Source organism: Dipodomys spectabilis, unplaced genomic scaffold (assembly GCF_019054845.1).
Source record: "Dipodomys spectabilis isolate Male_0828 unplaced genomic scaffold, ASM1905484v1 ptg000526l, whole genome shotgun sequence".
NCBI lineage: Eukaryota > Metazoa > Chordata > Mammalia > Rodentia > Heteromyidae > Dipodomys > Dipodomys spectabilis.
In genome coordinates, this window is record NW_024871203.1 from 3,308,643 (window position 1) to 3,330,544 (window position 21,902).

Genomic DNA, 21,902 nt, shown 5'->3' on the forward strand with positions numbered 1-21,902 from the left:
ATTGTTCATTTCTAACATAGTGTCTAGTGGGTATCAGGTATCGCTGCTGAATTGGTTCACCCTTTGTCCCGCCATTTCTGTGCTTCTCCTTACCCTCCGCAAATCAGATAAACTTATATGCAAGGCAAATGGTACAGAAATCAAAACCAGTGACAAAAGGGAATAAACAAAAGAAAAGAGAAAAAGAAAAGAAAAATTGCAAACAATACAATTTATTTTAAAAAAAAACTCTTGTTCCATTTCTTGGAGTTTATTTTGATAAGCATCATTTTATATGGTCATTGCACACACCTATTGAACCCTTGTGATCCTCTCCTAAGAATATCATCCTTTGTTCTCACTGTGTGAATGTTTAGTGTGTTTAATTAATCATGTCCAAGTTACTTATTTGTCTTTTGCTATCCATTGAGTTTACTTTTAGATTTATAGGCACATTCTAATTATTACAAATGAGGGAAACCATGCAGCCTGTTTCCTTGGGTTTTATTTACTTCATTTAATATAATTTTTTCCAAGTCTTTCCATTTCCTTACTGATGGGACAATGAATGAGCAGAACAAACCATAGAAACACAAGGAAGTCTGTGAACTCTTGTCTCCAATTAATCACCAAAACAAAAGCCAGAAGTGGAGCTATGACTCAAGTGGTAGAGTACTAGCCTTGAGCAAAAAAGCTCAGGGGCAACTCTCAGGCCCTGAATTCAAGCCCCAGGACTGGTACAAAAAATAGAACTACCAAGCCAAGCATGTCTATAACCCTACCTATTCAAGAGGCTGAGATCTGAGAGTCTTAGCTAGAAACCAACCACAGGTAGACAAAGCCAAAAGACTCTTACCTCAAATTAACCAGCAAAACACTGGAAATGGAATTTGGTTCAGGTGATAGAGTACCAGTCATGAGCAAAAATGTCAAATGTGAGTGCAAGACCTAGGGTTCAAGCCCTAGTACCAGCACAATAAGTAAATAAATAAATAGGACTACCATTTAATCCAATCATCCTTCTACTGGCTATATTTCCAAAGGAAATGAAATCCATAGCTTAAAGACATGCAACTCCATGAATTCTTTGTAGCCATGTTCCTATGGAATCAATGTAACTACCAATGAGTGAAAGGATAAAGAAAATCTGGTGCACATCTGTATGTGTGCACACTTGTGTGTGTGTGTGCATGTACACATGTGTGTGACATACACAGTGGAATTCCACACACAGTATGATGTTATTTGGCTCTAATATACAAGGAAATTCTGCCTTTTCCAACAGAGGAAAACCTGAAGGACATTTTGCTAAGTGGAACTATGCCAGATGGTGGAACTATGCCAGATGTAAAAAGGCAAACAGAGTTTGATCTCACTTGTATATAGGATCTAAAACCATAGGGTTCACTTATAAAAAAAAAAAAAGAGTAGAGCAGTAGTTGCCAGGGGCTGAGGGAGAACGGAGGGATGTTAGCCAACAGATATAAACTTTTAGTTATAAGATGAGTAAGTTCTGGGGTTCCAATATTCAACATGGTGACTTCAGTTACTATTGTGTGTATACTTGAATTTTTCCTAAGTGTCCTTACTATATACTAACACAAAATGATTAAGTGTGGTGATGGATGTGTGGATTTGACTGTGATAATCATTTTCCAATATGTATCTAATCTTCACATTGTATACCTTGAATATACATCATTTTTAGATAGCAAATACGCCTGAATAAAGCTGGAAGAAAAAAAAATGTGCCCTGTCCTACAATATAGCTGAAACAGATGGAAAAGAATATGTTGCCATGGTGACAAGTCTCTCTTAAAATTCATGACTTCCAGGACTGAGGTTGTAGCTCTGTGGTAAATCATTTGGTTAGCATATGGAAGGCCTTAGGTTCAATCTCCAGTAAAATACACACACACACACACACACACACACACACACACACACACACACACACACAGATTCCAGGCAACCAGGCATGGTTGTAATCTCTGGACTCTGAGGCAAGAGGAACATGAGTTCAAGGCAGCACAGCCTACATAATGAAGCCCAGTCTCACAAACCAAAATAAAAATAAAATAAATTCAAAAATAAAAATAAAGCCAGGTGTTGGTAGCTTGTGTCTGTAATCCTAGCTACTCAGGAGGCTGAGATCTGAGGATTGAGGTTCAAAGCCAGCCCTGGTAGGAAAGTCCTTGAGACTATTATTTTGAATTAGCCATCAAAAAAACAAAAGTGGAGCTGTGGAGCTGTGGCTCAACAAGGTAAAGTATTAGCTTGGAGTAAAAGAACTCAGGGACAGCACCCAGACCCTGAGTTCAAGCCCCACAACTGACAAAAATAAACACACTGGATGGTAAAAGACAAAAATTACACCAGGACATGGTTAGTTATACAGGTCTCTAGACATTCACATAGTGAGACCAAAGGTGGATATTCTTAGGAGAGGATCACAAAGGCTCAAAACTATGTGTGTAAAATAATATTTATAGAAATGAATTCCAAGAAATGGAAACAAGAGGTTATTTTTTCTTTGTTGCTGCTTTTGTTTTCTTTACTTTTTGTCTTCTTTGTAAGTCTATCTGATTTGGGGAGGAAAAAGGGGGGCATAGAAATGATGGGACAAAGGATGAACAAATGCAGCAGTGATAGTCACTAGACACTTTGTTGAAAATGAACTACACAATTTTAGGGTGGGGATGGGAGGGGAAAACTAGGAGAGACCAAGAGAAGGCGTGACACTATTCAAAAAGAAATGTACCCATTACCTAACTTATGTAACTGTAACCCTTCTGTATATCACCTTCACAATAACAATAATATATATTTATTTTTAAGTGACACAAAATAAATTCGTGACCTTAAAACCTCACTTCAACCTAGACCTTGCCAGTCTCTAAGCATTCATGCTAAATTTCCTCAGTTCAGCTCCTCTTCCACTCCTCTACACATCTATTTCATACCTTCTCTTCCTCTGATCTTCAATAATCAATTCTACCATTTCACATGCATTGACCATTCTTCCTATTTACCTGAGAAATGGAAGGAACCAAAGATAACACCTATCCTCTAGTCGACTGATTACATCCTTGCCAGATCTGGCTAGACTACCACTGTTTTGATTCAGTAGGAAGCTTCACTTACCATCTCCTTCTTATCTTCCTGGAAGTGGACGTCCACAAACATTTTTCCAACAACATAAGGAAGGGCACTTTCGATAAAGTTTACACATTTGTCCCACTGAGGAAGCAGAGTTGTGGTCCCCTGGATTACCTGTGGAAGATACAACGTATGGCTGAAATACTCCAAGCCACTGGAAGAAAAAAGTCAACAAACCTCAACCCAGATACTAGAGGCAAAGCTGAAATCAGATGGAAAAGAATTATGCTTGCCCTAGTTACATTGAAGCCTAGATGAAAATATTTTGACAGTGAAACAATAATTACATGTTTTGCCATTTCTTCCACTTTCTTCCATAAAGCATAGGATCTCGGCCATGGCATAACTTTTGTACAGTCAGCATCCCCAAGACAGAATACTGTCCACAGTAGTACTTGGTATCTATTGAGAAGTCAAGTTGCATCAGGGAAGGTCTAGAATCAACAGGTGAGCAACAGGGCAGACCAGAAGAATACGGCCCACCATGAACAACCCAGTGAACATATTTATATTGTGTCATAGCAGAGAACATTCTGGTAAACAAGGAAAATACAGATGTAAACGCTTTTCCCATCTGTCCTCATTAGACCATTATAAGAAAACATTTACAAACAAGGATCTTCGAAAACAGGACTTGGAAGGTTCAAAGGTTTATTCTTGGAGAACGAAAGCAGAGGAATAAATACTGTTTAAGTCATTCGTGAAAGGCTGAGAGAGCAGGCAGGGAATGAAGTGGTGGGAAGGTGGGGGGGGGGGGCTCTGAGAAATATGGCTGGAAATGCCATGTTACAGCCATGACATTGGAGCAGGATGAAAGAGATAGATGTTTAAGTTCATCTCTTCTTTTTCTGCTTTCTGGGAACACGACCCATCTCGGGGGTAAGGGACAAATCTATTTTTAAAACCTCAAGAAAAAGAAATCCTTCGGCAATTCAATATTATATTTAGCACTTCATGCTCAAGAAATATCCCCTCATACCTAACCTCAAATTTTCACACACTATGTCTTACACCTCTCTCCCTCTCTCTCATTCTCTGCACAGTGGGGGTGGAAAGCAGCTGGAGAATCATCTTTTATGTGAGCCATAGGAGTTAAAAATACCCTCATACTGAAAGTACCTACTTGTTTTGTATCTTAACCATTTGATATGACCTAAATATATGTAGCTGTTTGATGCTATTCTCTCTAACATGATTTTACATTCCATGATTTCAAAGAGTCAGGCTACACACACACACACACACACACACACACACACACACACACACACACAGCACTGCTCTGCAAACATCATGGCCTACTAAGAATTTCTGTACTTACCAGCCTCCCTCATAACTAAAAAGTCTGTTAAATGGAAATCAGAGCTTATAAGATTTGATATTCACTTCACTTTAAATGGGTAGAAAGCCAGGCCGCTGGTGGCTCATGTCTGTAATCCTAGCTACTCAGGAGGCTAAGATCTAAGGACTGCAGTTCAAAGCCAGCCTAGGCAGGAAAGTTCTTGAGACTTATCTCCAATTAACCACCAAAAAGGCGGCAGTGGAGCTGTGGCTCAAGTGCTAGCCCTGAGCACAAAAAGCTTAGGGACAGCATCCAAGCCCCTGAGTTCAAGCCCAGTACCAGCATACAAAAAAAGCCACAAGTCAAGGTGTGGCTTATGTGCCAGCCTTCAGCAAAGCAATCTAAGGAAAAAGCAAGGCCCTGAGTTCAAGCCTTAGTAATATCATTAAAAAAAATCAATAGAAAATTAAAACTTTTTTAAATCACTAAATTTTTAAGTCCTTTAGAGATAGCAGATTTAGTCAGATACAAGTCTCATGAATACATATGAGGTAACATCTGTGTAAGCTGAGAGGCAGAAAGGGTAGGCTAGAAGGAAAGAATCAAGAGCCAGGAACAGAAGGAAAAGAAATTCCATTCAGGCCATCATTTGAAGGATGTATCCACAAAGAAACAAAATTGTGATAGGCCTCATAGCCTAGCAGAATTAGGATAAATTCAAGATTGAAGATCTAAGTTCAGGACAGAACTCTAGCTCCAAGCTTAAAAGGAACCTTTATGCTATCTAATACATATATCATACACATGTTGAATATTCAGAATCCTACACTTCAAAACTTACAAAATCGATCACAAAAACTTATTCCTCCGGTCAGAATGAAATCTTGTCCTTTTTAAAGGAAGGATTGCCCTCTCCCCATCTTCTGATAGCTATCTTTCTACTCTCTGTTTTTGTAAAATCAGCTTTTTTAGATTCTACATATATCTGACCATAGTTGATGATAATTGCATTACACAATTTATATTTGCTAAAATAGAGTTTTAACATTCTCAGCACAAGAAAATGGTACATTAGTGAGGCAGTATTGAATCTCTCCATAAGATATGTGTGTGTGTGTGTGTGTGTGTGTGTGTGTGTGTATCCAAACATTTCATTGGAGATATGTGTGTATATGTGTGTGTGTCCAAATATCACATTAGATGCCCTTAAACATATACAACTATCAAACTTATTATTTGTCAATGAAAAATTAAAGAAGCATACTGTAACTTCTTTTTAAAAGGTATTATAAAGGAATGTTAAAACTGTAATTGTAGTGACCTCTGTTAAAAAAAATGGGAGAAAATGGAAATAAGTTGTCAACAGGGGAAGAGTTTAAAACCAATGCCATGATCCTTAGTATTGACCTAAATTTCACTATATAGTCCCAAAGTAGAGTTTGAGGGTAGTTTCACTATATATCAACTATATCTGGATTAAAAGAAATAAAGAAAAAATAAATGAAAGTAGAACTTGGGCTGCAAACTACCTGTGTTCCATGCTTAAGATGATTTATATTAGATTACTTAATATGCAGACTGTTTAGCATGTAAAATTATCCAGTGATGTAACATTATACTCTCAAACTTACCCGTGAGAATTCCAACCATCTATATTGAAAGCGCCTGCTAAGATTTGGAATTCTGGAATAAACCATTCTCCATACCAAATAGTTGGCAATGGTCCTGTTAACAGAGGGAGAAGGACATTTATTGTATTTTAGGTCAATAGCTGATACTCTGCAGAACACCTTCAGAACTGTTGGCAAAGTTCCATAGAGAGTCCACTTATTCATACAAAAATGCAGGGCTCTCTGCTTGAAGAATCACCTCAGATGATACAATGTCAATAAGTACAACCAAAATCGACTTGTTTTTCACTACCTACTACAACTAGATGAAACAGAGATTATGGCCTCAGACCTAAGCGCAAGCATCTTGCTTTCCCTCTCAGCAAAGAGTCTGCTATTGGCTCACCTTCCATGTCTGCAAATGCAAATGCCTTCCAAAGATAGATGACCAGATGCAATGGTTCTATGATATTTGCCTTCCAAAACTAAAAGTATTAACTAATATCACTCATGTAGATTTGCACCTTGATCGATCCTTATTAAATAAGTCAGCTCAGGCAAAGTACTCAAGCTCTCTGATTTGTCTTTCCTCATAATGCAATAGGTTATTGTGAAGTTAAAATAAATAACAAAAGACTGACAAAGATTACAATTCCTAAGTTGTTGCGGTTATTTACTTCCAAGCATGAAAACAATGTCATAGGCTCCTGTAATTTCCATGGTACGTATTTCCCAAAATCTGTTTCATGTTAAATGTTGCCTTTTTTCTATAAGCGAAAGATGCTCTGGCCTCCAAAAGATGTGTGATCTGAGTTAATTTCTAACTCAATAGTGATGATGGGTTTTTAATGAGCCATCCCTCCCAGCTGGGCCATTACTATGGTGCCTAATCACACACATTCCTAAGGTACCTCTTAGGTCAACCAGAAATGGGATAACAGTGTGACATGATGATGCTAAGCAGCCTATCAATAGCGAGCCACACTCACATTTGCGTGGCAATCTACTACAGTAGACAGAGACTCCAATGAGAAAAAAATATACTTCAGTATAGATACCAGGATATGGATGTTTATTTCAATTTATATAATTTATATTAATACACTAGGATTCATTTTTGAAACAAGGTCTCATGATTGGCCTAGTTTGGCCTTGAACCTACGATTCTCTTGCCTTCACCTCCCAAGTGCTGAGATTACAGATGTGTCTGTGCCCTACCAGACCAATCTCTGGGGATATTGTGTGTATGTGCATCTCTGTCTCTCTCTCTCTCTCTCTCTCTTTCTCTCTCTGGGGATATTGTGTGTATGTGCATCTCTCTCTCTCTCTCTCTCTCTCTCTCTCTCTCTCTCTCTCTCTCTCTCTCTCTCTCGGCTGACAGTAGGGCTTGAACTCAGGGCTCTTGCTTGGCTCTTTCACTCATGACTAGCACTCTACCACTTGAGTCAGGCCTCCACTTTCAGCTTTTCTCTAGTTCATTTGCAATGAGTGCCTCAGACTTGTCTGCTCATTTCAGCTTCAAATCATGATTCTCAGATCTCAGCCTCCTACGTAGCCAGGATTATACCTATGAGGATTATACCTCATACCTATAAGCCATTGGATTCCAGCTTCCAGGAATATTTTTCATAAATACAGAAATGGAAATTTTATGATGAAATAACTATTTTTCAAATGTCATGAATTAATCTTTCAAATAACATTATGTCCATACTTTAAGATACATTATCCACATAGGGTTAGGTTAAGATGTAAATCAGTATTTCATAAAATGTTCCTATTTAAAACATATCTGATATAGCTTTAGATCTGGTTAAGTCATCATTGTTTTTCCCTTGTCATCTGGCTAACTATGATGTGTGGGAGAGAAGAGTCACTACTGTCATTTCCTTGCCATTCACTTGCGCTTACATCATTAGGAAGAGCTTCATTTCATATTTCCCTCCAAGAAATCTTAAGCCACCTGTCCATGTTATGAGAATTAAATTAAACTAGATAATAAAATCCATAAATCTAGTCATATTGGCAAATGGCTAAAGCTTCTTTTGAATATATCAAATGAAAACCAACCAATGGCCATGACAAGTACCCCCCTCGTGTGTGCCATTAGGACCTAATGGGGGTCTATGGCCATCCCTACTTCTGAATAAGACATCTTCACTGAGCACTTACTATTCCTGGTACCAGGATCTATACGGAATATAAATACATGAACATCTTGTGTCTATAGTTAAAGAACTAAAGATTTTGGCTTGTTTTTTATAAATGTAATTATTTACTAGAAGAAGAGACTATAAGTAGATAAGAGACCCTTCTTTCATTGGCACCCAGATATATACCAAGGGTTCTAGGTGCTAGGAAGATAGAGAGGTAAGAAAGATAGACTGTGATCTCCTAAAGCTTTTAACAGAGTAAGGAAGATGATCTGAGCACATAAATAATTGAGGCTTACAACCATTAAGTAAACACATCCTATCATCAAGAGGTCTTTAACCAGTACAATCATCTGGGAAGTTTTTTGGTTGGTTGGTTAGTTGGATGGTTGGTTGGTTTTTCAGTCCTACGACTTCATCTCAGGGCTTGAGCACTGTCCCTAAGCTCCTTTCGTTGAAGGCTAGCACTCTACCACTTGAGCCACAATACCACTTCCAGCTTTCTCTCATTGGTTTCTTGGAGATAAGAGTCTCATGGACTTTCCTGCCCAGGATGGCTTTGAAGTGCAATCCTCAGATCTCATCCTCTTGAGTAGCTAGGATTATAGGTGTGAGCCACCAGTGCCCAGCTCTGGGGAGGTCTGTTTTTTTTTTTTTAAAGTCCAGAGGCTCAGGCTATCTTAGACCTATTAAATCCCATTCTCAAGTGCAGGACCTAGCACAAATACTGCTTTAACTAACGATATCCCCACTAAGCTCCATGCATAGCCAACTCAGAGAATCAAGGTAATAAACATGGAAGCCAGAGCAGAGCTTTGCCCTACACCACAGAGTGATGAGTGCCAATTTAGAACACAGCTATAATTTCTTAACCATCCATAAGGACCATAAAAACACTCCAACAAAAGTGATTCACAGAAATCTGTGGGCACCGGAAGAAAACAGTGAGGTCTTCCTGGCTAAGGAATGACTAAGATGATGGTGTGACAGGAAGATCTCTGAGATCTGGAAGACAATGGCACTGATGACTTGTTCCAGTGTGTTACAAATATGCTGACAGATTGTGCTGGAGCACAGCTAAGGAGTGCTAATATCACCACGCCAGGAACGGAGATGACCATAATGACTGAATCACTGCCACCTAATGCTAAGATACATAAAAAAACTCAAACAAACAAAATTCAGACTCAGCAACAGTCCTTGAAAATAACACATAATAGCTTTTTTTACCCAAAAAAAAGCATTTTCAGCAGTATGGTAATTTCCCCAAGTGGCAATAAATAAAGTAGAGAAAAGCAAAGCATCTGAGAAGAGAGCCCACCACTGAGAAAGCAATATGAAATCCTTCTGTAAAACCTGTGACTTGGAATATATGGGGTTTTCGCAAGAAACTTTTGGGACCTTGTCTTCTCTATTAGCTTACATTCTCTATTAGTTTACATGTACATTACATTTACCAGATCATAATATATCTTTTTTTTCTTGTGATGGTCCTAGGGTTTTAACTCAGAGCTTGGGTAGCATCCCTGTGGGGTTTTTTTTTTTTTTTTGCCAGTACTGGAGCTTGAACTCAGGACCTGAGCACTGTCCTTGAGCTTCTTTTTGCTCAAGGCTAGCACTCTACCACTTGAGCCACAGCACCACTTCTGGCTTTTTCTGTTTATGTGGTACTGGTACAAACCCAGGGTACAACCCTGGGTATAAACCCAGGGCTTCATGCCTGCTAGGCAAACACTCTACCACTAAGCCACATTCCTAGCCCTTCCCTGAGCTTTTTTATTGAAGGCTAGCACTCTACCATTTGAGCCACACCTCTAATTCTAGATTTTTGATGGTTAATTGACGATAAAGAGTCATGGACTTTCTTGTCTGAGCTTGCTGAGAAAAAAAATTGTGATCTTCACATTACATCCTGCTGGGTAACTAGGATTATAGGCATGAATGAGCCACTGGTTTCTGGTATAAAATACTTTCTTTGACCTTTATCACAGGATAGTAGATGGTTATTACATAATCCCATTTTCAGATGGAACAAACAGAGATCAGAAGACTAGCAAGGAAGATTTTCAATCCAGTAGTAACATTGAAGTCTTCAGATTCAAAGTCAGTTTTACTCCTCCCAATCATACAATGGCAAATAGGTCCAAGAGGTTCTTCTCAAATGGTCTCAAAACCTAACGGCTCTTTCTAAATCATATAGGCTGCCAAAACAATCTGTTCTCAAAATGTGTCCCTGACCCAGCAGCTTCAACACCACCTGAAAACTTAGTAGAAACTTGCTGTTTTTCTCCTCATACCTACTAAATTAGAAATTGTGGAGATGGGGCTCAACATCCTAAGGTTTAGCAAGCTCTCCATGGGATTCTGATACTGTCCAGAGCTGTGCAAAATAGGAACATATACAGCTGCTACAAAAATCAAAGATAACCAGTTATCTTAATGGAGGGTAATATCATTGTGTTGTGTGAAGGATTTTTACCAGCAGATTCTAGGTTTGACAGACACACCCACAGGAGACTTGGGTGGCATTCCTCCAGAGAGGAGGGCAGAGGATGCTGAGAACAATATATTGAATTTGTGTACACATCCTCAGCCTGTTATAGTCCCTTAGCTCTCTAGCCTTCTGCCTCAAAGGGAACATCTGGATTCATGTTCTTCCTACCACATGAGATGTTCAGTCATCCCTTTTCCCCTCTCCAGGATCTGGAAAAGTGCTACTTTGGGGTTCTGTCCATATGTCACTTCCTTGATGGTGGTGATAAAGCATCTGGTTAACTTCTAGACAATTTCAAGTGTCTACTGTGTGGGAAGCACTGAGTTGGACCTTGAAGTTACAAAAGCAGTTACAAAAGGGCTTGCCATCAGGTGCCCATTGTATCCTGAAAGAATTGAAAGAAGAGTGGTCATTTCAGGAAAAGGAAGTGAGTTCTTTTCTTTTCTTTTCGCTTTTGGTTGGTCACAGGGATTGAACTCAGGACCTGTGCACTAGCCCTGAGTGCTCAAGGCCAGTGCTCTACCAGTATGTGCCACAGATCCCATTCTGGTATTCTGTGGGTTAATTGGAGATAAGGCTCTCAAACTTTGCTGCCCAGGCTGGTTTTGAACCTCGATCCTCAGATCTCAGCCTCCTAAGTAGCTAGGATTACAGGTGTGTGCCACCAGCGCCCAGTAGAAGTGAGTTCATTGATAGAAGCATAACCATGGAAAGTTCAACTCCTTTTTCTCCAGGTACACAGCTATACTCTACTTCCCAGCCTCCCCTACAGTTAGTAGTCACATAATGGAAGGATCCTGAGCTCCTAAGTCACTGCTTGGAAGAAATCTGTCTTATAGTAACGCCAGGGTTGGACTGTTCCATGAGCAGAGGTACAGTTTTTACTGTGCAAGCTCATGAGACTATATAGAGGCACTTGTTATAGCAAGGGGCATATATTCACTAATAAAATAACTATGAGGACCCTTAATTAGTCTTATAAGACTGCATGAATGATGACTAAAGGATCAACAAAGATTGGAAGTACAGTTCAGTCATGGAGTATATTCAGCACATCAAGGCCCTGGATTCTGCCACCAGCAATGAAGGGAGAGAGGGAAGGATGGAGGGAAAGAGGAAAGGGAGGGGAAGGAATGTGATATACAAAGTGTTGTGAAGTTTTTCAAGACACAGTGTGTTGAAATCTCATAGAACAAGACAGAATTCGGCCAGGTGCTGGTGGCTCACACCTGTAATCCTAGCTATTCAGGAGGCTGAGATCTGAGGATCATGGTTCAAAGCCAGCCTAGGCAGGAAAGCCCATGAGATTCCTACCTACAATTAACCACCGAAAAACCAGAAGTAGAACTATGGCCCAAGTAGTAGAGCACCAGCCTTAAGCAAAAAAGATCAAGGATAACACCCAGACCCTGACTTCAAGCCCCAAGACACAAAAAAATAATAATAAATAAAATAAAATACTGTACAGATTATCATTAGGCTGTCTGTATAAGATATATGTGAAAAATAATTGAGTTCTGAGTTGGGACTTGAGTCCAATCCCCACAGTATCTCACTGTGTATATGCGAATATACCCCAAACAGAAAATTATATCTGAAACCCAAAATGGTTCTAGATCTAAGTACTTCAGAAAAAGGATACTCATCCTATATTTCAGAGCTAGGAATGCTCACAAAATAGATTCATAAAGCTGTTACCCCAATCTCCCCACCCCCATCCCCAGAAAGCTAATCTTAAATCTTTTTCAGGAGAATATTTAAAATCCAGGTTCCCATATGATCAAGGAAAGAGAATAACAATAAATAAAATCCATATTCCCAGGACTCTCCCAGTTCTATTTATCAGACTATATGGACGAGGCCCTTGGAATGTATTTCAATGAGGGCTCAGGGAGATGTATTGCCATCACAGGCCCAAGTAGCTTACTTGTGCACTTTCTCCTGTTAGAGTTGATTTCCATCTAGAAAAGCTTCAAAGAAACATTGAAGTTGAAAAGCAAATCTAGCTAGGCACTGGTGGCTCATGCCTATAATCCTAGCTACTCTGGAGGCTAAGATCTGAGGCTGATGGTTTGATGCCAAACTGGACAGGAAAGTCCGTGAGATTCTTATCTCCAATAAACCACCAGAAACCTGGCAGTGGCAGTATGCTCAAAGTGGTAAAGTGCTATCCTTGTGCAAAAGAGCTCAGAGACAGCACCCAGGCCCTGAGTTCAAACCCCATGTCAGACAAAAGAGAAAACAAAGTCTGTTTCTTTCTCCCTTGTCTGAACATAAATTATTTTCTTCATCAGATGTTTTAAAAGCAGAAGTACAAGATATAGGTGGCTCATATCTGCAATTCTTGCTACTCAGGCAGCTGAGATCTGAACGGTCATAGTTTGCAGCCAACCCAGGTACAAAAGTCCATAAGAGGGGCTGGGAAGGTGGCTCAGTGGTAGAGTGCTTGCCTTGCATACATGAGGCTTTGGGTTTGATTCCTCAGCACCACATAAGCAGAAAAAGCCAGAAGTGGTGCTGTGGCTCAAGTGGTAGAGCACTAGCCTTGAGCTGAAGAGCTGAGGGACAGCACCCAGGCCCAGAGTTCAGGCCCCACAACCAACAAAAAGAAAGAAAGAAAGAAAAGCCCAGGAACATGGATGAACTCAAAAGTCCACAAGATTCCATCTCCAACTAACTGGCAAAAACTTGAACTGCAGGTATGGCTCAAGTGGTAAATTGCCAGGCATAAGTAAAGAGGTTGAGCAAAGCATGAGTATCTGAATTCAAACCCAGGACAAAAAAAGAAAAGAAAAAGAAAAAGCAGCAAGTCTTTAGGGGAACCAAGCACTTCGTGGTAGAGGGAGGGGAATCAGATGTTACATTTTAATTCTAGGACTTTTCTAAGTTTTTCTGTCATAAAACTTCTAGTAAGATAACTAGAGTCTAAATAAGAATATGTAAATTTTTAATCACGGTCTCATAATTAGATTAGTTATTTGGAGGGGCGGGGATGTAACCTTACTTACATTTCTGTGGTTGTTTTCTGTAGTCAAATCTGAATGGCTAAATAAACATGTCAGTGTATTTTTCCTGGGCATGTTTAGCATGTTTTTTTTTTCCTTTGTGGTACTGAACTAGCAAAACTACAAATTCTAAAACATTCTTTGAAATAAGCAAAAGCTGGCAGTGTAATTTTTCTGTAGCTCTCAAAATGGTCTTATGTCTTCTCAGCCTAGGTACTTTGGTTTATTGCCAAAAAGTGATTTTCTAACTAAAAAGAAACCAGAGGAAAAACAACAAAAGACCAAGAATGAACTGGAAAAAAATAGGAATTCCTAAAGATATCCCAAGAAATAACATTGTTACATAACTAGTCTCAAAATTAATAAACAATTTAGGGTCTTGGAGAGAACAGTATAGACAAAGACCAGAAACAAGGGGTAAAAACTTTGTGCATTTGGTGTTATCACACCAAAGAAATTACACCAGATTTGGTTTGGGCCAATTTGTTAGAAGGTACTTTGATTTTTCCTGTGACTTGTAATTTTGTTTAAAAGCAATTTTCAGCCAGGCACTGTTGGTTAATGCCTGTAATTCCAGCTACTCAGGAAGCTGAGATCTGGGGATCACAGTTCAAAGCCAGCTTGGGCAGGAAAGTCTATAAGATTCTTATCTCCAGTTAATCACACACCAAAAAAGCCAGAAATGGAGTTGTAGCTCAAGTGGTAGAGCACTAGCCATGAGCACAAAAGCTCAGGGACAGTATCCCAGCCCTGAGTTCAAGACCTAGACTGGTAAAAAAAAAAAAAATCAATTCTCAGGCTCAGCACAGTAGTACATACCTATGGTCCCAGCTACATTGGAGGCAATGGTAAGAAAATAACTAAGGCCAGACCAGGCAAAAAGCTCAAGACTCTATCTAAAAACAAACTAGGAAGTGGCACTGTGACTCAAGTGGTAGAGCGCTCACCTTGAGGTGAAGAGCTGAGGGACGAGGTCCAGAGTTCAAGCCCCATGACTGACAAGAAAGAAAGAAAGAAAGAAAGAAAGAAAGAAAGAAAGAAAGAAAGAAAGAAAGAAAGAAAGAAAGAAAGAAAGAAAGAAAGAAAGAAAAGAAACCTAACATAAAAATGGCTGGTTAGCATGGTTCAATGGTATAGCCCCTGTCCAGCAAGTTCAAGGCTCTAAGTTCAAATCCCAGTTCTATCTACTCCCCAACAAAGCAATATCCAAAGGACATGAGAAGAGCAAACAATAGCCACAGTAAAATGTACATGAAAATTCTTACTTCTTCCTTTCAGAGCCTAATATTCTAAATAAATCTTTGAAGTATTGTGGGACGCGGACCACCACATTCTCTGAGGGTCCAATGTCTTTCAGGTGAGGATACAATCTGACGTCAATGACCTTCTTGATGTAGCCCAGCCAGTCAAACTAAAAGGAGAGAAAATAAAACAGTGAAGACCTTTATTAGCCAAAAAAGTAAAAGAAAAAAAGAAAAAGAAAAGTAACAGAGCAGGCTGAGCAAAATCCATTCTTATTGTTTCACCCAAATAGTGGAAGACATAACTGCCCATCATTTACTTTATCCAGAAAAAAAAAAATCTGATCATTGCTACTCTGACCTGAGGCCTTAATCACAGGTGAAGCCTACAGTCTGTACCATGAAAATATAAACAGTAAGTCTGCTCACAAGGCAATACATACCAGGTTCCTTCTGATGCTCCACCCATCCCCCTCATTTGAATTCCCCTCCTCCATCCTCCCTCCATCTTCCTCTCTGGGCTCCATGGTTGCATCCTCCCACCATCCCCTCAAGTCTTGCTCTGTCCACATTCTCCCTCCCTCTATGCTGTAGTCTCCCTCACTCCTGTACACCCACAAGTACAGGTGCATCTCCTCCTTGGCACAGCCCTTCTTAACTCAGGAGGAAATGAGCAGGAACAGAAAGGAACACACCTCCATTCTTCAAAGCACTGTTTGGTGTTTCAGATTGGCTATGCTAAAAGCCACTTCCCAGCCTTTTCTCCCTTGTCTGCCTTCACTGCTGACATGGACAACCAGCTACTTATGTGCCCAGTGCCTAACCCTTCCTGCTGTCATTAGACATGGCCACGTGACCCCACTCCACTCAGTGACAAAGAAAAGGGAGCCATGCAGGGATATTCCAGAGCATCTGCCTTCCTTCTTCCTGTCCTGAGTGCAGATGTAATGGATGGAGCTATGGTAGTCACTATGCAATATTAGTATTTAAACATAAAAGCCAAAAGCCAGTACATTAAGGAGAGTGCATTACATTGCAACTGAATCAACTATCAGTTGTGCCCAAACTTACATTGCTAAAAAATGTATCTTAAGTTTTCAAGCTACTATTGCTATGATTTTTATGTGGCTTCTAACATAAGGGATCTGGATACATACACAATGGATATTTGTGTGTGTGTGTGTGTGTGTGTGTGTGTGTGTGTGTGTGTGTGTGTGTGTGTGTGTCACTTCTAGGGCTTGAACTTAATGCCTGTGGGCTGTCCCTAAGTTTTTTTTTGCTCAGGTTTAGCCCTCTACTACATGAGTCACACCCCCATTTCCAGCTTAATTGGTGATTAATTGGAGATAAAAGTCTCACACACTTTCCTGCCCCAGCTGGCTTTGAATCTCAATGCTCAGATCTCAGCCTCCTGACTAGCTAGGATTACAGGTGTGAGCCACTGGCGCCTGACAACACAAGGGATATTTTATGTGATAGTTGACAAAGATCAGGATAACTGAAAAGACTGAGAGTAGGTTTTACAAGGCAAAAGTTTACATATGGATAAATACCATCCCTTGTAAAATGACCAGATACAAGAAGTTTTGCTGAATAGTTTTCACTAACCTGAGGGATTATACCATCACTTGTATCACGACCAGGTACCAGAGTTTTCCTGAGTCGTTTTCACTAACCTGAGGAATCATAGCACTGAGTTCAGAGATGTTCATTTTGTTATACATCGCCTCACTGGTTCGGTTTTCATGGGGAATCATTATCTGTCAGAAAGACACTTGAGTTATTACTTTCAAATGAATCATTTCTTACCGCATGACTACTTTATACATGTGCCAAAACATCTGTTTAGTATTATAAAGTTTTTTCAGACCGGTGCCCAGCTGAGGGGAAGAACGGAGAAGTGACAGAATTTTAGACCAGATGAAGGAAGTAAAAAAGAAAATTACTTGGGTTATTCAGTGTGAAATACTGTCTCCAGTGCATAAAGATCTTTCCAGAATCCCCTCTTCCTCTATCGTATGGATGGAAAGTCTATTCCTAGCTCAAATTTGACAGCCAAGCTAAAGTTGGATAACAGGCAACTATTTCACTTTTACCTGTGGTCTCCAAATAATGATCTCACCATTTTATGAACCGCAGCTCATCCCTTCATCTCTAGGGGCAAATTTTCAGCCATGACCCCTGGCTGTATGGATACTACCCATGATCATTTTGTCAATAGCTCATTCCTTCACTTCACCTCTTGTTGCTTTGGTCTCGAGCTTTCCTTCATTCCACTGATGGGGATATGGATTCAGTTACCATCTAGACACATATTTCAGAACCTGTACTTCTGCCCTGATCCTTCACGTTCTTTCTATTCTCAATACTCTTGATCTTAGCCATTTGACCAACACCAAATCTAGGCTTGTAGACTCTACCACGTTCAACCTGATGTAAAAACAATGGCTAAGCTGGACACTGGTGGCTCTTGCCTGAAATCCTAGCTACTCAGGAGGCTGAGATCTGAGGATTATAGTTCAAAGCCAGCCCAGGCAGGAAAGTCTGTGAGACTCATCCCCAATTAACCCTAAAAACCAGAAATGGAGCTGTGGCTCAAAGTGGTAGAGTGCTAGCCTTGAGCAAAAAGTGCTCAGGGACAGTGTGCCCAGGCCCCACATCTGACAAAAGAAAAAAAAAATTGGGTATAGCTATCACTACCTCCATGGTCCAAACTATGATTTAAGACTTTGCCCACAATTCATTTTCTCTAGCAGGCCTTTCAATTAAAGTCTACTTGGTTCTTATCACAAGGGCAACGCAGTGGACAGAGATCTCTCCTTGTGTACAGTCTCTCTGGGTGGAATTAGTTGGCACACTCCCATGGTGTTTTGCCAAGGACGTCTTTGAATTTGGCGGGGCTGTTCTGTCTGCTTAGCCTCAGAGGTGGACCTAAGACTGAGTATCCTACTCATTTTGCATGTCCTTAGTGAACTGAAGTAGATGAGGAGGGGAGCATTCCTCCAAAGCCTGAAGTCCACACACCATGGATTTTCCAAATCCACAGAGGGCTGTGAAGCAGACACTTGTCCCCTGTTCTGTAAACACTTCAATGCCCTTAGCTTCTTCTCCCCCTCACCTTTCCACAGGTAAGGCCACATGCACCACCCAGTTCCCTGGCTGCATCTGAATCCTTGCCAAGGACAAAATCCACAAGTCCTTTCCTCCTCCTCCCTAAGTCAGGCGTATGGCCTTGGAATCCTCTGGCCTCCGAGCTGTTCTCAGCTCGCTGCCAGCTACTTCCCTCCACACACTGCATTTGTCACTTCATCTAGCCTCTTGACAATTCCTAGTGTTGCCTCAGCCCAGCTGTTTTTAGTTCCCTTTTTGGTCCAACTCCCTGACACAGGGCATGGTCTTTCTGTATCACAGTTTTGGTCCAAATGAGAGCACTGGGCCTTCTATTTGCCAGGGAAGTGAATCCAGATAGCTTGTAGAAATGGCTGGGAGACACCTTTGCAGAATTCAAAACACAGAACATTTCAGAGAAATAGCCATGAACTTCACCACAGCAGGAACAGAGTTTCATTGCCCAACCTTAATCCTTCATTTCTACTCCACTCTTCAACATACAATCCCACCTTGACATGCAAAAAAAGCAATAAGCACATGGACTCTAATTCGCCTTCCCCTTCACACCCCCCCCCCCACTGGGGTTTGAACTCAGGACCTTGCACTTCCTACGCAAGGAGTCTATTGTTAAGCCGGGCCTCTAGCACTGCTTTTTGCTGTTTGTGTGCATGTGGTATGGTGTGTGCTGATCCTGGGGCTTGAACTCAGATCCTGAGCACTGTCCTTGAGCTTCTTTTGCTCAATGCTAGTGCTCTACCGCTTGAGCCACAGTGCCACTTCCAGATTTTTTTTTCAGTAGTTTATTGGAGATAAAAGCCTCACAGACTTTCCTACCAGGGCTGGCTTTAAATTGCAATCCTCAGATCTCAGCTTCCTGAGTAGCTAGGATTATAGGGGTGAGCCACTGACACGTAGTTTTTGCAGAGTACTGTTAAGATAGAGCCTCTCTTAAGGCCTAGGCACATGCCTGAACTCTCATCCACCTATTTTAGGCTTCCCATCACTGCCGGGATGACAAGCACATGCCACTACATCCAGCTTTCCTCCATGGAGATGGAGTTTCATCTGGCCTGGAACTTGGATTCTCCTGATCCCAGCATTCCAGACAGCATGGAACAGCAGGTACACATCACTCCATCCAGCTATGGGTTGGAAGAAGGTATCACCACCTTTTCTACTTGGACTGACCTCAAATAGCAATCTTCCTCCCATGCTCAGTCTCCAAAGTGGTCAGAATCACAAGATGTGAGCCATTGGCAACTAGCTGCAAATCTACTTGATACAAGTACTTTTATTTCATTACAAGGTTTCTATAATGGTTCATTCTGGGTCTTGGAACATTTAGGGCTTTTACATTGTTTCTTCTAGGGAAAAAAGGGTATTCTATAAACTGAATGCTAACCCCTTGGGATTTCTCATTATTCTCATACATTTGTTTCATATCTTTGTGTCTATACTATGAGCCTACAAAGCTTTAAGGTGACTCATTCAGGATACATGACACAATGACATTCATTACAGTGGAAGAAGAAAGGAATGAAAAAGAAGGATAGATGTAAAATAGCACCAGAAAGGAAGTTTTAAAATGCTCGCCAGCATGCCTTATATACTTCTACATCAGTTTTTATGTCCAGTATTGGCAGACATACTTCCCCAGTCCAGATCTTAATCTGACTCACTCTTGGGAATGGTATTAAAAGCAGACTCAATTAAAAGTAATGTTGTAGGGCCAGGGGTATAGCTCAGTGGTATAGCATATTCTTAGCCTATGTAAGGCTCTGAATATGATCCCAGGAATGTACGCGTGCACACACACACACACACACACACACACACACACACACACACACACACAGAGTAAAGCAAAGCAAAGCAAAAAAAGCAACCTTCCATTGAATCAAATCAATTATCTTCTGCATTCTATTTAAGCCATACAAGAGTTTCTCTAGAAAAACAGAATATCACTTTGCTGTACAAACATTAAATAAGCTAAGACCAAGGAATTTGAGGAATAAAAGGCCTCCTCCCCTCTCTCTTTTCCTTCCTTTCTTTCTTCCTCTTTTTGCCAGTACCAGGGTTTGAAATCAGGGCCTTGTGCTTGCTCAACTTCCTTGTTCATGGCTGGTACACAACCATTTGAGCCATGTCTCCAGGCCATATTTCTGCTAACTGTTTTGGGGATGGAGTCCCTCAGAGTTTTCTGCCTAGGCTAGCTTTGAACTTTGATACTCAGATCTCAGCCTCCAGAACAGCTAGGGTTACAGACATGAGGCACCAGCACTTAGCTGAAGAGCTCTTCTTGTTACTTCCCAATGGAGATGCTATTCTACCTTGAGCCCAAAGAGTAGCAACACAGAAGGTTCTTGTTTAGTTACACTTTGTACCTTCATTCAGGATATATTGCTTTTTTTCGGGCGGGGGGGGGGGGGTCCAGTTGTGGGGCCTGAACTCTGGGCCTGGGCACTGTCCCTCAGCGATTCAGCTTAAAGCTAGCATTCCACCACTTGAGCCACAGCGCCACTTCCGGCTTTTTTTTTTCTTCTTCTGTGGTGCTGAAGAATCGAACCCAGGGCCTCATGCATGCAAAGCAAGCGCTCTACCACTAAGCCACCTTCCCAGCCCCGGATATGTTGCTTTTAAAAGAAGAAAAAGACAAATGAAAGGATACAAAGATTATTTTCAATGAAGACTTACCTCGGCTATCTTCATTTCCAATCTAATCACTGACTTCATGTCATGCTCAGCTCGGGAACTGTTAGCTCCTAAAAGCACAGCTGTGTCTACCATGAACTTGTAAAGGGCATCTCGATACTGTAAGAGATAAAGAAACAAGTGATCATGACAATAACCTACTAGATAGTATGTTTCAGAGAAGAGCAGAAACAGCAGGTAGAAATAAATGTCCTTCATTTTCACCAGGTACTCACAATATACTACAGACATTCTGAAATACCAGCTATCCATCTACCACTTTGAGTGATGGGTACCATTTCTATAACAGACAGCAATGTCTGGCCATCATGCATTGATCACACTAGTTTTTCTGGTAATTGGTGATATTATGATTACAAGAAACATTTCCAAATGAGCCCAGAATAGAATGTTTAAGGTCAGGTGTTCTCTCCTCAGACAAGTGAGGCTTTAATAAAAATAATGGGGAAGAACTGTTACTAAAAAAGCAGGAGGAACACTGGTTGGAGAGTGTGATTTATTCTCTTCCAGCTCAATTTATCCAGCTTCACACTAAGAAATAAGCGATGACTGTAGTGATCACAGCCCTGTATCTTTCCAGGTTTATTCAGTTTTCACAGTTGTCCTGCCTGGCTCGGGGTGGGTGTGGGGGGTGGAGGAGATAGCAATGATGGTGAGAAATGTAGCAACTAGTAAATATATAGTTTTCTCACTAAAGTACGCCTTGACCCATAAGCTGTTTTTTCCTGGATAACCGACCTTAAGACCTATAGAGTTCTTGGAAGATAGCAAGCCATTAAATAATAGTGACCCAAGCAGTAAGCAAGCTTTGCTCATAATGTTAATAGAAAGACTGTTTTGCCCTTCCCATGTCAAGTCGGAAAAAATAGTCAATATACATGGAAGGTGGCCTGCTAGGCACTGTGCATATGTCAAGGGAAGGCAGAACAGATGAAAATTAACTAATGCTCCAGTCTGGTTCTCAGTGTGTGGTTCAATATAATTAATAACTAACAACAGAGAGACCAAAGTAAGTTTCTTAATAAAGCGTGGAAACTCGAGAACTAGGGAAGCATTCCAGCCTGGAAAAATACGAGGGAAATTGAATTTGAAGGATAAATTCAGGAGTAGTGAGAATAAGGTGCTTCTTGAGAGAGGAAACATAGATGTGTGGGAA

At 40.6% G+C, this 21,902-nt stretch overlaps 1 protein-coding gene across 1 annotated transcript in view; it reads right to left on the reverse strand.

The window, feature by feature from the left end:
- Positions 1 to 21,902, reverse strand: part of Phex (phosphate regulating endopeptidase homolog X-linked) — a 209,091-nt gene that overhangs the window by 129,219 nt on the left and 57,970 nt on the right. Inside the window, exons 8-12 of the mRNA XM_042670171.1 lie at positions 20,729 to 20,845; positions 16,600 to 16,683; positions 14,948 to 15,093; positions 6,052 to 6,145; positions 3,124 to 3,252 (exon numbers count right to left, since the gene is read on the reverse strand). Of these exons, the coding sequence (XP_042526105.1) occupies positions 3,124 to 3,252; positions 6,052 to 6,145; positions 14,948 to 15,093; positions 16,600 to 16,683; positions 20,729 to 20,845 (570 nt within the window). The remainder of the gene's footprint in view (positions 1 to 3,123; positions 3,253 to 6,051; positions 6,146 to 14,947; positions 15,094 to 16,599; positions 16,684 to 20,728; positions 20,846 to 21,902) is intronic.